Source organism: Protomyctophum parallelum (assembly GCF_964188405.1).
Source record: "Protomyctophum parallelum genome assembly, chromosome: 14".
In the NCBI taxonomy this organism is placed as follows: Eukaryota; Metazoa; Chordata; class Actinopteri; order Myctophiformes; family Myctophidae; genus Protomyctophum; species Protomyctophum parallelum.
Window position 1 is genome coordinate 16,899,057 of NC_139709.1, and position 11,632 is coordinate 16,910,688.

General features: G+C 40.7%; 1 protein-coding gene across 1 annotated transcript; it reads left to right on the plus strand.

Annotated features, from left to right (window-relative positions):
• Positions 1–4,280: 4,280 nt before the first annotated feature.
• On the plus strand, positions 4,281–8,367 carry LOC310870714 (gamma-crystallin N-B-like; the record flags this gene model as incomplete). The annotated part of the gene is made up of 4 exons (XM_083781987.1): positions 4,281–4,301; positions 5,004–5,252; positions 7,111–7,256; positions 8,232–8,367. The coding sequence occupies 4 exons, from the start codon at positions 4,281–4,283 to the stop codon at positions 8,365–8,367; spliced, it is 552 nt and encodes a 183-aa protein (XP_083638113.1).
• Positions 8,368–11,632: the final 3,265 nt, after the last annotated feature.

Genomic DNA, 11,632 nt, shown 5'->3' on the forward strand with positions numbered 1-11,632 from the left:
TCTGCAGCGGCAGGTTTGAGAGTCTGCATCATCTGCATGTGTGCACTGCGGTTGATCTTTGACTCCTCCTTCCAATATATGGAAAAAGCAGGAAAACCATAAAAATATATAGCAAAGGCTATTGATTATTATTATTAAAAAGCGTGCAGTGCTGTCATGCAAATTGGCTGATTGGTGACTCCCATTGTTCCAATAAATAGGATTCCATTCTAAATGGAGATGGCTAAACAGATTGTGTTTTATTTCACTTTGTCTGGGGGTATAATAATATTACTTTTTGAAGGAGTAATAACTAACTAGTAATATATTACTCTTCCTGCATAACTTCCCCAACACTGGTCATAGCGATGTCTGCATAGGAGAGTGCTAAAGAACAATGGGGACTTGTTTGGAAACAATCTAAATACATTTGAGCTATTATCTCTTTACAAATAAATGCCAACAAAACCAATTTCTGGTCATATTTTAGGCGATATTCAACAGCTAGTTTAAATGTTTGTTAACAGTATAGGGGAGTAAACACCATAGGTACATTCTTTCATATGGTGTGGGAGTGTCCGAGTGTCCTCACATTTTGGAATTTGGTTGCTACTAACCTTTCGACTATTCTACAAGTTAACATCACACCCTCCCCATCTCTATTCTTATTGTCTCCACCAGGCCGAAGGCATGTGGGGAGAGTATGTTTTGCACTCCGTCCGTCCGTTTGTGTGTCCGTTTGTGTGTCCGTCCGTGTGTCCGTGTGTCCGTGAACAGCTAATCTCGGCCACCGTTAACCCGGTCGATGCCATATTTTGCACACACACTCCCTGGATGCCAACCATGAACCTCTGCCCCAAACTTTCCAGAACGGCCTGTTATAGCGCCACCAGGAGGCCGCTTTGTGCAAAACAGCCACCGTTAACCCGGTCGATGCCATATTTTGCACACACACTCCCTGGATGCCAACCATGAACCTCTGCCCCAAACTTTCCAGAACGGCCTGTTATAGCGCCACCAGGAGGCCGCTTTGTGCAAAACAAGTTTTTGCACAGTACACCTACAGATTTTGTCCAAACATCACGCAAATTGGTACACAGTCTCTCTAGAGCCATTCAACGAAACGGGTCTTTCAGATTTATCACACTCCATCCTGATTGGTTAAGATTGGCTTCCAAAGTTCACAGGAGTGCTCAGTTTCAAACAAAATGCTGCAAATCATGAACACATCGTGTGATTTCCGTGAAATTGTGCACCCACATTCCCACTAGGCCGAGGACGAAATGCCACATGAACAATTTCAACTCAGCCTCAAGGTGGCGCTATAACTGGCCAAAAAGTGTTTTTACCTCTAACTGCACGGATCTGTGGATAACCTGGTGGAGACCTGTGCCCGGAAGGGCACTTTTTCTAGTTAAATGATGTATCCCAGTTGCCATTAAATAACACCCGTATTCGTGTCTTCTTTGCTGGCGTAACGGCCGCAAAGAAGATGGTTGCTTCGCACTGGAAACCGCCTCATACATTGTCATTTCGCCAATGGGCTTTGACCTTTCTAGATATCATTTATCTAGAAATGTCTACAGCAAGATTGCATGGTGCAAAAGAGGAAAACATTGAGATTTGCAAGGGGTCGATTAAGGACTTCTATGTTACTTACTTCTATATTACTAATCTAATTACAGTATTATGATCTGGGGGCGTGTAGTATGTCATATTGCAATTTTGGGCATGTTAAGAAGCGCTTTTGACACCCCGCGGAGTGCGCAAAACGGCCTTGAATTAGTCATGGGTGTGTTTAAGGCGTGTTTGAGACGTACCCAATCAACATGTCCGTACTATTCTCTTTACCAGTCAGCTGATGTCACATACGGAATGCGCACTTTGGGGGTCGTGGTATGACATTTCTTCAGGCTGGCACCATAGAAGACATGACATGCCTTTGTCACATTTGGGTTAATTATTCCTATTGCACTGCATGCTGTCACCTTTATGCCTCAAAAGAACAGACCCACCTTTCAGATCGGAATGGAATTGCGAGTAGATAGCAGCATATTGGCAAATTGCCAATCCATGCGTAATTAATTAATTCGATAACGATAGAACCATGTACCATACAGCGAATGAAAGCAAGATTCCTAAGGAATATGGAGATTTTTACATTTAATAAAACGGTTGAGAAATGAGAGAACCATGAGTGTTTATAGGCTAATATCAACGTTTTTTTATGAAAGACCAAACGGGCTGTGAACTTGAAGAGCTCAATCACCATCCCGACACGGAAGAAATATAGCCTAGTGCATGCATGTATATGCACTGTTGCACTTGCAGTAGCCTACACACGCTCTTTATTTGTTTCTATTGAAAAACACCAGTAAAATAACGTTTATTATATTTTATTTCATTCAAGTCAAGGAATGAGTTGAATGCGTGCTGTAATGCTGTGGCCCCGATGGTATGGTCTTCGCTGAGTTCGCTCGTAGCATTTTATTGAAGAAGACTTGAATCGGGTGTGATACAGCATATGAAAGCACATTTCCCACGGATTATGGAGATGTTTTTATTTATTTTTAAGGTTGAGAAATGAAAGAATTATGGCCGTTTCTAATCTCAACATTTTTTTTAAATAGACGCAAAACGGCCATGTCTCATAGAAACAAGTAAATGGGTCTATAAAAATAAGCGCATATAACAGGGGTCTGTAACCTATTTTAAATGAAGTGCCATGTTTTTATTTTCTAAATAGTGAGTCTGCCATATCCAGATTAATTTGAATGACACCACATTAAAATAAAAAAACATATTTTGATTGTCCACAAATATAAATTTCTTCCTTCTTTTTAAATATGTTCTTGCACATTGTTATAATGATCATTATATATCCCCCTGCAGTCAGAGTTCATAGTTTTAATGAATGAATGTGATGCATTGTGAGCTGGTATAGATCTGCTATTTTCAAAAGTAATCTTTTTATTTAATTTTTGGATTAGCTGTCCTTAGTTGGGCAAATGCATTCATCTGGGGATCCTTGACATGGGAATGTGCTTGTTTTGCACTGGTTTAAACAACATTAGGAGAAAAGCCCAAATAACCACTTTAGAAACAAGAAAAGCAATCACACAGAAAGCAACTTTACAGAAAAATAAGCCGCTTATAATAAACAGACATGGCAACACTCTACCAGCTTCCCAGAGCCGCTCAAGTGTCAAATCAAACAGTGCTTTTTGCGTTTATGAGGTGGTCAGACCCACGTCTAATCGTTATGCGCTGAGTGTCTTTAGGTCAAGGGGCTTAATAGCAAATTGCGCAAAGCGAGAATAATTAACATATGGACACTCCCACAATGCTAAAATATTCAGGGACGCGGTATGCCAAATGTGTGTGCGTTCAACACGGGCCGAGTGCGTTCAACACGGGCCGATATGCCTTTCATAATATGAATGTGCGCAGAGCGAGGCCAATTTATGTATTTCCATTGGTAAACCGCACCTTCAAAATCGACCTGCATGTCTGGTATTGCAGATTTGGTTAAGGGCATGGTTTAATCATTATTATTATTATTATCATTATTTATTTATTTTTTGTTTCCATTGCACAGTAGTAGGAGTAATGACATTTTGTGGCATCTTTGGTCTCGGGGGGGAGGGGTGGGTGGGATTGTTTGTTTTTGTTTTTGTGTTCCTTGCTTTTGCTGTTATGTGTTGTTTTATATGTGTTTTGTTTTCTTTAAGTCATTCATGATGTTAACGTGTCTTATTGTGATTTTTGTCTTAAAATAAAAAACATTTGATAACAAAAAAACAGTATAGGATAGGGGAGTCCGCAATGATGCAATGATACTAGTAGGGACAGTTCTTTCTGACCAGCTAGTCTGCAGTGTTTTCACCTTTTGGAAATTGCTGCAGCTCACAAAGAAACAAACAAAGAAACAAACAAGTACTACATTTGCCCGATGGAAAAGCAGAGTCGAGTAGAGTCGAGTTGAGCTGGTACCATGCAGTGGAAAAGCACCATTAGTCTGCAATCTGAGTTCAATGCAACACCAGTCTCAAACCCCAATCAAAGCAGAAAATGTCCCACTCTATTGTGTCCACCTCCCGAGCCAAAGTCCACTATCAGCAGAGCCAGATGTAAGGGAAACTGCCCATGTGGCAAAACAACTAAACCCCCTATTGTTGTGCCTTTGTTGCATTGGCCTCGCGATAGCAACACACTCTCTATTGGCCATATATATCAGGCTGTCCAAATTTTTCCACTCTTATACTGTTAGGCTATAGTTTGGGACACCATCCGCTTGGAAAATGTCACAGTACTCAGGAAAGGTGAGTACTACTACAAACAATGGACTCATGCAGCCATCATGGTAGCCACCCTTCCCAAACCTCAACACATGTACACATGGGACAATGAAAGTTAATTCAATGACATCATATACAGTGAGAGAGATATATATATATACACACACACACACACACACACACACACACACACACACACACACACACCTTACCAGCTGTAACATTAAAGTGATTATCAGATTATGGATCAATAATTATTGTCTATAACATGATATGTGCATGACTATTAAATGGACATTGAGCACAATGGTCATTTTGACATTTGCTAAATGAAGTATATTTAAATATTTTGATGCTTATACATTTCTAATTTGACTTCTGTAAGCAGTTTATTTTTTACTCTGTGGTATTTACTCAAGCCACGCCAGTACTCGAGTACTTCTTCTACCACTACATCTTACAGCTATTCAAACTATTACTATAACCCATTCAGGACGGGAACCCCCTTTGGGGTTCTTGTTCAGTCCGAAATGGGTTAAAAACGGTATAATAATTTTATTAAATAAGATATTCACTTCTAAACATACAGTACACTGCAAATGACATAAACAGTTAAAGCAGAATTGACAAATATGCAGTAAGTGCAGACAAATAAAATGGAATTACAAAGTTATCTTTAAGCTGTGAAAAATTCGGTTCATAAATCGTCTCCCTTGTTGTGTAAAGATCTGTTTTTACGAGGGGAAATGCTTCACCGGGAGGATGCTGGAGATCCGCGGCGACTGTGACAACTTCCAGGACCGCGGCTTCATGAACAGGGTGAACTCCATCCGTGTGGAGAGCGGGGCCTTCACGTGCTTCGACCACCCCGACTTCAAGGGCCAGCAGTACATCCTGGAGCACGGCGAGTACCCCGAGTTCCAGCGCTGGAACGGCCAAAACGACCACATGGGCTCCTGCAAGCCCATCAGGATGGTAGGTGGATATGTTCAAAGGTTCAGAGGTTCAAGGTTTCTTCACTGGTACATCTTGTGTACTATAGTGTCAATTCCGTAGACTAAAACTATGGTGAAGATTTTTCGTCTACTAACAATTTTCACTGACGAAAACCAAATAGACCTAAGTAGAAACTAAGCTATGATGACTAAAAGAGATCAGATTTTATGCTTGGTTGTGGGCAGGTGTCATGCTCTGAAAATAGCAGATCTACAGCTCGTAGATTGGCTATTTTCGGCACGCAGCTAAGTATATATGAGGCATTATGACGCCCATCAAGGCACGCCAAGATAGTCGACTAAATCAACTGTAACTTTAGTCGACTAAATTCTTATGATATTTAGTCGACTAAAACTAGACTAAAAGTAAAACATTTCAGATGACTAAAATATGTCTAACTATTTGGAATTTTATTCTAAGGACTATGACTAAAACTAAATCAAACTTTGCTGTCAAAATCAAAACTGTTGTGTACAGGTATTGTACATAAGAGTACAAATAATTTGTTCTGGGGTGGAGGGAGGGGGGGGGGGGGGGGGCAGTGGGTGCATGGGTGTGGTTCATAAGCTTGATAGTCCGGGGAAAGAAGCTCTTTGGCAGAGATGTAGGCATGCCAATGAGGGCATTTGTAACTCTCATAGTTACAATTGGATAAATTATAACACTGAGCAGTTCACACAGTACAGAGACAGAGGGTACAGAGACAATACCTGGCATGCTGTATGGGAAAGCAGACAATGCAAGAAGAACAACAGACTATACATGCATGATGGCTTATACAACCAACCGAGAATATTCAATGTATTCAAAGAGAATGTTTTCATCCACACTGACACGAGGCAAAGAAATCAATCTTAAATCAATCTTAAATATAAAAGTCAGAACAACTTGTATATTTCCCTGAAGGTTTTGTGGCACTATTAAGGTAGGCTATGTTACATATACAGTTTGATGATTCATTGACTGAATATGCTATTCAGAGTTTGCGAGGATAGGCACAGAGAAGTACAACACAACACAAGGACTGCTAAAAGGATGAAACCAGAACAGCCTTTCGGCATGTTTCCATTGGTGTCATTGTGTACTCAATTCATCTAAAAACATGTTAAATATTATATACCAACAATACCTGTTGCTAAGTGTCTCTTACTTATTCTATATGAAGAGATTCAGCAGGGTTTATTTGTCACTCAGTTAAAAAAATTAGAGGGTTGTGCAAACCCAGTCCCTCGCTGGTGCTGGACAAAGGTAGATACAGTTCAAAAGAAAAGGAAGTCCTCACAACAGCTCTGCTCCACAGTGTTTTATTTATTTAAACACTGATTGCCATCACCTAATGAAGGTCAGTCATGGCCGAAACATCGTCACTATTATGTCAGTGTTTAAATAAATAAAACACTGTGGAGCAGAGCTGTTGTGCGGACTTCCTTTTATTTGTCACTCAACTCATCTCATACAGTACATGCAACGAAATGTTGGTGTGGTGTGGCATGTTCCCCATGTATGACAAGATAATAATAGAGATAATCCTGGAATGAAAGGAAAAAGCAAAACAAGAGCTGCTGCTACTGATAAGTGATGTCTTTTAAACTTGCACAAGGTGTGATTCAAGGAAATTCTGCCTAATTTTTCTATTTCATTTTTGAGCACACATCTTATGTATATTTGACATTGATGTCCTTTGTGGTCTGCAACTTGTTGACGCTTGTACAGAAGACAAGGTCACATACACCTGTTAAACTTTTGTCATAAACAGTTGTTTCTCCTATCGATGCATTGTAAAATGACCTGGAACATCACTGAACATGATCTGTCACTGTTGTTGCCCCCCTCCCAGCATGGCGAGCACTACAGAATGGAAATCTTTGATGGACCTAACTTCCAAGGACAGTGTGTGGAGCTGTGTGATGACTGTCCATTCCTTCAGGGAAGGGGCCTCACCAAGAACTGCATCAACTCCCTCAGAGTCTTCGGAGACGGAGCGTACGTATTCTTACTGTAGCCAAGTACACACAGTAGGCTAAATCACTGTTGCATCACTGCTGCAGACTACAATTTATCTAATTGCAAGTGTAAACATTTTGATTTGGTCCCAATTGTGCACTCGCAGAGTTAAATGAAGACAGGTGGAATTTGGCATCTGATAAAAGAATGTTGAGACTATATAGAGATAGTACTCTACTGTAAATTACAGCTTATCTGGCTCCACAAGAGACCACACCTTTCTGTTCCTTTCTGTTCCTAATGTGCTGTAAACAGCACATTAGATACAGTGATAATCCCCACCCAGCATACAGTACATTACTCAGACTTGAATACTTTATACTAGTTAATGGTTAATATTAACCACTTATAGTTAATGGTTAATATTAACCACTTATAGTTAATGGTTAATATTAACCACTTAACCCTCTATATTTAATAAACCTGACCCGAGTTTGCTTTGCACTTGGTGTGCTGATATTTTTCTTCTCTGCACCAATTATCTTAACTAAATTTTGCCGATCTACTCACAGCTTGTAGATCTGCTATTTTTGGCCCAGAATAGGGCTTCTAGGTTTCAAGTAGTTAATGTTCCTATTGTTAGACCATAATGTGCCTTCTTCCTGTACCTGGCTGATATGATGTCATCTTTTGCATTTCCGACGTAATTGTTTGACAATAGCAGATCTACAAGGCTGCAGAATACAGCAGTGGTTATGATGTGTTTAACCCATTTTGGGCGGGAACCCCTTTTGGTATTAGCATTATGTCATGCTTTAGCTATTGAAAAATAGCAGACCTACAAGCTCATAGCGCGCCACCGAGTGGCGCTCTACGAGCTTGTAGGTCTGCTATTTTTGAAAAAAATCTGTCAAGATGTAGAAGACATTTTTAGAATCTGATCTCATCAACCACTGTTTTCTTTCACAAATGATTGAATTTCTTGTCCTGTTCTGTCCCTTCTCTGCCCGTCAGCTGGGTGCTGTACGAAGAGCCCAACTTCCGTGGCCGCATGTATATCGTGGAGAGAGGAAACTACTGCACCCACATGGAGTGGCAGGCAGAGAACGCCAGCATCCAGTCCATCCGCAGGGTGACCAACTACTTCTAAACCACCGAGCCACTGGTAGATGGAGGAATGCTGTGCATTGTACATACCACACAGGCATGGCATCCAAGGAAGGCATGATGCTTTGCCACTCTCCGCACTTACACTGACTCCATGAACCTGTAAAATAATAAAACAGAAAATGAAAGAAAATATTTTATGATGCTTGTTTTTTTTAGTTTTTCTTTTTACTAAAGCTCCTGTAGGTGGAAATAAAGCAGTGTCATTACACGCTATCTTCCAATCTTATTTCCATTTTTGCATTCATGCGCCAACAGATCACAACATGCCTCACTACTATTACATTCACTGTGGTAGAATGAGCCATAGGCTCTGCCCATTGCACACAACCTTTAACTGTGGCCTGCTATTTTCTCATGGGTTGCACATACAGTGCTATCAAAGGAGAGCTGCTAGTGCCCCGGGGAGTGTTGCTACCACCTAGTGTCATTTAAGAATTTTAGCGTATGGTCGAGATGGCCATGTTTACATGTGGTCTGTTCAAAACATTGGACTGATTATGAACCATACCCATGGTCCATTAGCTCCATGCCAGTTATTAAAATGTATTATAGTTAATGCCCAAATACGTGGGCCCTATTGGGGGGCCCTGAAGGAGAATTGGCCATGCATGGGCCCCAGCAAAGGTATTATTCTGTCCCTGGTTTTTGTCTTGGGGTCCAAGATAAATTTCTCCTTCGGGAGACAACATAAAGAAACCTTGAACCTTGGTTCAGTATGATCAATACCAACTGGACTTTTAACATCTATAACATATGTAGTCTACATAAAAATATGCTTAACGGGAGATATGCTCTGCAGTAGATTACAACCTTAATAACATTGTAGTGCAGCTGAAGTTTTCTGTTAGGCTGCAATATGTCCCATTTGAGATGCTTTAGTTGGTCTCCTATGCATAGTAAGGGAGCATTCTTTTTCATTACAACTTTGAAAAAACGAGTTGTTATTGTAATACAGATCAATAGGAACTTAATGTTAGTTCTACTGATCAAAGCCAGAACACAAATAAACATGCCCTGAAAATGCACATGGTCCACCCATCTGACCACTTAACTAAACTTTTGAAATTAGACCCTGATCCACAAAAGGCTGCATGCACTAAAACCACAGTCAATCAACCAATAGGGGGTGCTGTTGCACCACTCGCTTCAGACTGGTCTGATTTTTATTTATTTAAACCCTGGTGTCCCCTAGGGTTCTATATGGTCCCCTTTTTCCCTTTCTCTTATAGCTTATGCACAACTTAAGCTCAAAACACAAGCTTGTATATATGTACTATACTTTTGGTGAACGTTCACCCCAGAATAAGGACACAAGGGTTCATGTGGTTAGAACCTTTCTGGATCAGGGGCCTTTTGATGTCCAAAATTGAGTTTGTGCTTTGAGCTGATCCAGACTAGTAGTAAATCTATATTTTTTTGTATCCACCATTACATTGCTAGCCCAATGGGCTTGCACGTTGTCTGAAGAGTCCACATCTTGTGGTCGAGGAATCGTGAACCTTTGACCGGCACTCACGTGCTTTCTCTTCCAACTGGCACGACAAGGGCACATCTGTCTTTACACTGTTTCCCTCATGGCCTCTATTGAGTTACAAGGTCAATATGGAATAGTCTAATGAGGAAATGCTTTGTCTTGTGTTACGCTGCACGGTACTAGTTTAATAGTGATTACCTAACCTAACCTCATTCCTGGGCCATTTGCTTCATGTATTGGCCGGGTGTCACCAGGCTGTCATTAGTCTACATGTCACAGACGCGAGGGCGGAAAGAGAGAGAGAGAGCAATGTAGTTTTTAAGTCTGAACATTTTGACATTGCTATGCCATTGTTAGGTTTCTGGCAACTTTCTTCAATAGATAGCAAAATTATTGGGTATAGCTTTCATTACAGAAGTATGGAAATATATAAATTATGCAAAAATCGTTTTACTTCATTGCAATTAAATAAACAATATTTGCGCACAAATATTCAAAAGATATTGTATAGGCCTATTTGTGCTGACTAGATAACATATTGTAGTGCCATTATTTTGCATTTCACACACACACACACACACACACACACACACACCCACTTGCACGCTGCACGCACACCACACACACACACACACACACACACACACACACACACACACACACACACACACACACACACACACACTGTGTATACTGTATGAATTTCATCTAGAGATGAAGTGAGTCATCTAAACCAATAGAGTTGAAATGCTTTTTAAATTTGTCCTACAACTCCAAATTAGGTCACAGCTATTTTTAGCACTTCCACTTATGCATACAAGATCATTTCAAGGAAAACATAAACAAATTTGGGGGGGAAATAAGTAAAACACATCACTGCAGCTTAATTATTTCACACTATTTCTAAACCTCAGATAGCCTAGATTTAATAGTTTTCTCCAGGTCTACTGCACATGCATGCAGGCCAATTAACGAACAGGGTCTCATTTATTTACTATACAATAGTATAGTATTGATTTGCTTAAACAGAATTCAAAATTATACTGTTTTCCTTTTAAATTGTTATCACTGCACAACACCCTGGTGGTTCACACAACGTCCAGTTACCCTGGGTAAACATAGTACCTTTCCTTTTGGGAGTATAAAGCTCTGGGCCATTGTTGTCTAAATAGACCCCGCGGGGATCATTCACTGGAGAACATTTTTATTTCAACAGTATAATTAAGGTAGGTTTAAATAATCGCTCCACAGTGCACCTTCCTCTGACTATAAAGTGTACGCCGATCAAAACATGAAGAACAGAGCCAAAAATACGCGGCCAAACCATTGTAACCGCAATGTTGCCATTAAAGAAAAACCTCCCTCAGAAAGTGCAAGTGAGGGCGATCGTCACGTGGGATGTGGTGGAAGCAGCACAGGCTGCACAGCACACACACACATGATTAAACGTGAAGTCCCGTCCGGGCTTCAACACCTCAATTGAATTCGTCCCAAATCCTCACATACAGTATGTTTCTGTGTCACACATTGCTCGGTTTAAATAAGGATATTTGGGAGTCGTATGCACAGTGTCGCGTTAAGGTCACTCTAGTAGCTGCCTGAATTCCCCTCTTTGTGTTTACACATCCGGGTGGTTTCCCTGTTTGCAGCCCATTCCCCCATTTAGAAGCCATTTTGGACACAGATCAGTAACATGCATGTAAACCCCGACCGACCTCCCGACGCAGCAGCAGTGGCGATACTATAGAGAGAACCCAGAAGGAGAAGAGGG